A 4,774-nucleotide genomic window follows, 5' to 3' on the forward strand; every position below is an offset into this window, starting at 1 on the left:
CGTTGTTCTGTACAAATTTAATCATACGGGCATATAGCATTCTTTCAATTAATTTCACCAAATTTGAGGTTAGCGCGATTGGCCTAGTGCTGTATATTGTATATACTTCCCGTGATTTTTAAAAATTGCGATTATTTTAGCCATTTTCCACGCAGACGGAATCCATGAAAACGGAATTGAGCAATTTACAACAGCTAAAAGGTCATCAGAAGCTTCCTTAAATAAAATTCTGATTATAGCAGATGTTACCCCATCCGCGCTTTTTGAGAACTTTTTGAGGAAAACGCTGTTTCATGCATTGAAGCACAAAGTTAACTGGAACGCCCATGCAGTTCGTCGGACACTGATAATTAACCTCTCGAAACTGGTTCAGTCCTGAGAATTCGTTCCAAGTGGATACGCCTTGAGAACTCAGTGGCTATAATTCGTAGATTAAAAGATGTACCGTAAAATAATTAAGTAAAAAGTTAATTAACGTAATTATGTTCATTATTCAATTAGGTATTTTGATTTCTCGTGGAAGTAATGGCCGCCTCATCGAGTAGTTTAGATCAAGGATTATAATTGTGCTTTTTAAAAAAAAATTTAAAATTTGGTGCAGCTAAAATGAAACACCCTATATAATATCCGCTGGGCGCAGAAAGTTGCAGGCACAGCACAGCGTTATGGATATTGCTTGGCAGTGCGGCACCGGTCATGGTTCGGTTGGCGGGTGGAAAGAGGCGTGCCTGCGCATAAAATTAAAGAACGTCTGAAGGCACCAAAACCAAATGAATTTGCCGAACTGTGCATGGAACAATAATGAAAAAAAAGAAAAGAATTTTATGGTGATTGTTGCGAATTATATTCGTAACGGGAATTTCAATTTCTGCGGGATGGGTAACCCGTCACGTGAGTGCCCGTCTGGCTGTCGGCAGGAAGAAGAAGAAATGGCCGCTGTCGACACTTCGCAGGCTTCGCGGTCGAGTTTATCTGATCACAGACGGGTCAGCAGAAAAGTGTGGAACGCGGCGAAGTGCACGACATGCGCCATCGTCGTACCGGTGGCCGTTCTCACCATCGTCTTATTAGCCTTTCCGGTGCGTCGCAGGGCGGTACTCGGCAGGCTTCGGGGTCACATGCTGTCCTGGGACGCAGATTTGCCCGTTCGTCCGATTCATTACGACCTACAAATCAAGCCGAATTTCCATAACGAATATTTTACCGGTGAAGTGAACCTCGTGGTGCAGTGCATACGCGACACGTCTTTGATCACCATGCACTCAAGTGACTTGCTCATCAAGAAGGCCGTCCTGCGCGATGACAGCGGAAACGAAATCCACGTCGCCTTCTTTGCAGACGAGGACAACGAACTGCTCGATTTGAGGCTGGCCTATAGAAGGCTGCTGTCCGGAAGCCACTACAACCTCACCATCAGCTTCAGCGGTACCATGAAGAAGGAAGGAGAAAATAGTTTGCTTCTGATTGACAGCTACCCGGACGCCGGCAACTCGTCCAAGATCGTGAAAGCGTGGACGTTCGCCAAGCTTAGAAGCGCTCGCCAGCTGTTTCCATGCTTTGATTTGTCCAGCCAAAGGGCCACTTTTGATGTACGTGTGGTTAGGCCAAAGTCGTTCGTTGCCATCTCTTCGGCAGACGAAAGCAGTTGCAGCGCCGAGGGCATTAGCGACCGGGTGCTGTGCGCCTTCCGGAGAACCACCAGAATCTCGCCGGACCAACTGGCGCTGGTCGTGACCAACCTTAGCAGCGTCACTCAAGGCAGGGTAACCCTCTGGTCTCCGGGACTGTCAAACCTGGCGGAACTTGCCGATAGAATCGTGACCGTCTCTGAAAAAGAAATGGAATTCGTATTTCCGTGCAAGGAGCTTCACATCGTCGCTGTCACAACTGTGGGCAAGCTTGTGTCATCCAAGTGGTGCGTAGTGATTGTCGAGGCGAGGAAGCGGGTCTGCTCGTTGACTGCAGGGTTTATGAAAAAGAAATTCAACTGCGTCGTTTCGCTTGTAAGCCAAGTACTGTTCATGTGGATGGACGCCGTCGTCGTTTTCCCGGACGATGGCTATCGCTGGTTCAGTGTCACATTCTCCGTATACTACAGCTTCAGAGTCCTGCGAGTTCTCTTTCCGACGTGGGGCATCGATGAGCTCGTCGCTCTCCGTGTGATCACCTCTAAGAGTGCCTACAGGGAGCCGCAACCCCCGCTCAAGAAAGAACTCGTTCTTCAACAGCTGCCGGAGTACGTGAGCGCGATTGTCTGGAAGTCCGTAGGAGTCCTGCGCATGTTCGAAAACGTGATCACGTCCGCCAATTTTATCAGAGGTGTCACCCGAATGCTAAAAACCTTCCAGTATAAGACGGCGAGCAGCAAGGACATATTGAAGACTCTCGATCCAACCTGTGGACTGTTTAAAAACATGTCGACGTGGCTTTCAGATCCAGCCTACCCGCTTGTTACAGCGCGTCGCACCCATGCGACGTCTCTGGCAGTGCAGCAGGAGACATTCCGGGACGTGTCCCGTTTCTCTTACCCTTCTCGCCACGCCTTCCCCATGATGGTGACTGTTCAGAGGGGCGGTAAGCAGGAGCCCAGTTTTGTAGCCTGGATGACTAATATGTCTCAGATGCTCGAGGTTCCCGCCACCTCTCCGAAGGACTGGATCCTTGTTAACGGCGACGGTATCGGCTACTTCCGCGTCTTGTACACTCCGCTGGACATGTCGCTCATCACAGAGCAGCTCAACAAGGACCACAGCGCGTTCACGCCTGTTCAGAGAGCCGTCTTCATCGATGATTTCTTCTACGCGGCGTTGAGTGGGCGCATTTCGTCGAACCAGTTTGCCGAGGCTATTAAGTACTTGCCGTCGGAAGACGCCTGGCTGCCTCTGATGGCGTACCTAGAGCTGGCCGATAATATTCCTTACCAGTGGCTGGGCGCTTGGAAGGCTGGAGGCGTGCTCGATTGGAGGGTCTTTAACGTGAAGTTTTGCTCTCAGGTATTGGCCGGAAACACGAGACCACAGCGAGAATCCGCGAGAGTTCTCTTGCACGAATCTCTTCTCACGCACTGCTGCGCCTACCTCAGGTACGCGTGTCGACCGCGGCCGTAAGTCGGCAGAGCACTGGCGTGTTCGCGTGACGTCACTGCGAAGAAACTTGCGACAGTTGGTTACAAATGAAAAGTCGCAAGGCAGCCACTGAAGTTGATGCTACAGGGTCAGATTTGGTATGTGGAAATAGCTCTCCGGAGAGCCGCTGTCATATATGTATTTGAAAATAAGATTTGGAATTGTCCATTTTATAGGTAAAGCTGTTATGAGTGGATTTGCAGATTATTTACTTTTATACTGAGCAAAACATTACCGTTCAGTGCATATTTAAGAACCATAGAGGTGAAGATGGCCTAAGATGGGACAGGGTGAGAACGAAATCGCCATTTATAAATTATAATGCACGCGTGCTCTAAGGCAGATGGTTTTGCATATATCACGTACCGCTCTATAGATTAAGTCGTTCGCGCCGGCATGCAGCAGTTCTAAGGTCGTTAAATCTCTATTTTAATCGGAATACCCACAGGCATTAAGTTTCCGTGTGGCCGACTGCCTCTAAGCGCGTGCTTTCCAAGTTAAGTGGAGCAATCGCCAAGGTGGGATTCTCTCTGGGGTACCCAACAGCTATATAAGACCGAAACGAGATGGTAAAAGTTAATTTCAAGAGTAGTGCCTCACTGTTCAAAACCAGATCGGGGTGCCTGAAAACACGGCGTTATAGGAGACAATTTTCCGATCACTATCTATGCATGCGTAGCGTGCGGAAATAGCGCAGAAACTTTTGGGTGCGTTTTGTTAGCATGCCGCAGTATGCACCCAGAGGTAAATGAGCGCGTAGTTAAGCTGACCGGCGAGGCCTTAAATTTTTGAGACAATGGAGGAAAGAAGAGATCATCTACGGCGGGAGAACAGTGAAGAATGGCTGGAAGATAAGTGGTGTAAAGAGGGCGGGTATAGGAAAACGTTTAGACAATAAAAAACGTACGTTACTTTTATATAGAGCAATAGAATACATTTAAGGTCAGATGGTTTGTTAGCACGAACCACGGATTGTAAGGGTAGGGAATAGATGCAGAAGGAACGTGAAAATGGCAAGCTTGGTGGTACCAGCCACTATCTAGTCTCAAAGGGGATGCTCATAAATAAATGCACTAATAAAATGTGCCCAGCGGACGTCAGCGTGTCTACGGAAGCATGTCGCCATGTAGGTGCGTATTGCACGCAACATGAATTATGGTGCGTTGAATCAACAGTTCGCTCCCTTATGTGGAGGCATGTGTCCTACCTCATCCGCTGGCGAAATGGTGGCATACATACAAATTGCTCAGCTATAACATATCGTGTGCAATATATGATATGCGTGATACTACAGCATGTCTTTTCTTTTATTTTCGGTTAATTATAACAACGGGTATCATCATCATCATCAGCCTATATTTATGTCCACTGCAGGACGAAGGCGTGATCTCCAATTTGCAGGCGCTAGCTGATTCCAACTTGCGCCTGCAAATTTCCTAACTTCATCACCCCACCTATTTTTCTGCCGTCCTTGACTGCGCTTCACTTCTTTTGGTATCCATTCTGTAACTCTAAAGGCCCATTCACACTTGCGACTAGGCGAGGTCGCGCGACCAAGTTGGTCGCAAAGCGACCAGTCGCAAGTAGTCGCAAATGGTCGCTTTTCTCGAAATGCGACCGTTTCGGGCCAGTCGCTCACTGCTCGATTT

At 48.3% G+C, this 4,774-nt stretch overlaps 1 protein-coding gene across 1 annotated transcript; it reads left to right on the forward strand.

Annotated features, from left to right (window-relative positions):
• The first annotated feature begins 875 nt into the window (after window positions 1–875).
• On the forward strand, window positions 876–4,170 carry LOC119440786 (thyrotropin-releasing hormone-degrading ectoenzyme). The gene has a single exon (XM_037705665.2). It carries the CDS (start codon window positions 876–878, stop codon window positions 3,105–3,107), a length of 2,232 nt encoding a protein of 743 aa, XP_037561593.1. The 3' UTR covers window positions 3,108–4,170.
• Window positions 4,171–4,774: the final 604 nt, after the last annotated feature.

This window comes from Dermacentor silvarum, chromosome 2 (genome assembly GCF_013339745.2).
Source record: "Dermacentor silvarum isolate Dsil-2018 chromosome 2, BIME_Dsil_1.4, whole genome shotgun sequence".
NCBI lineage: Eukaryota > Metazoa > Arthropoda > Arachnida > Ixodida > Ixodidae > Dermacentor > Dermacentor silvarum.

Excerpts from the sequence above, each read along its gene's own strand:
- LOC119440786 (XM_037705665.2), top strand. The coding sequence starts at position 876 with ATGGGTAACCCGTCACGTGAGTGCCCGTCTGGCTGTCGGCAGGAAGAA.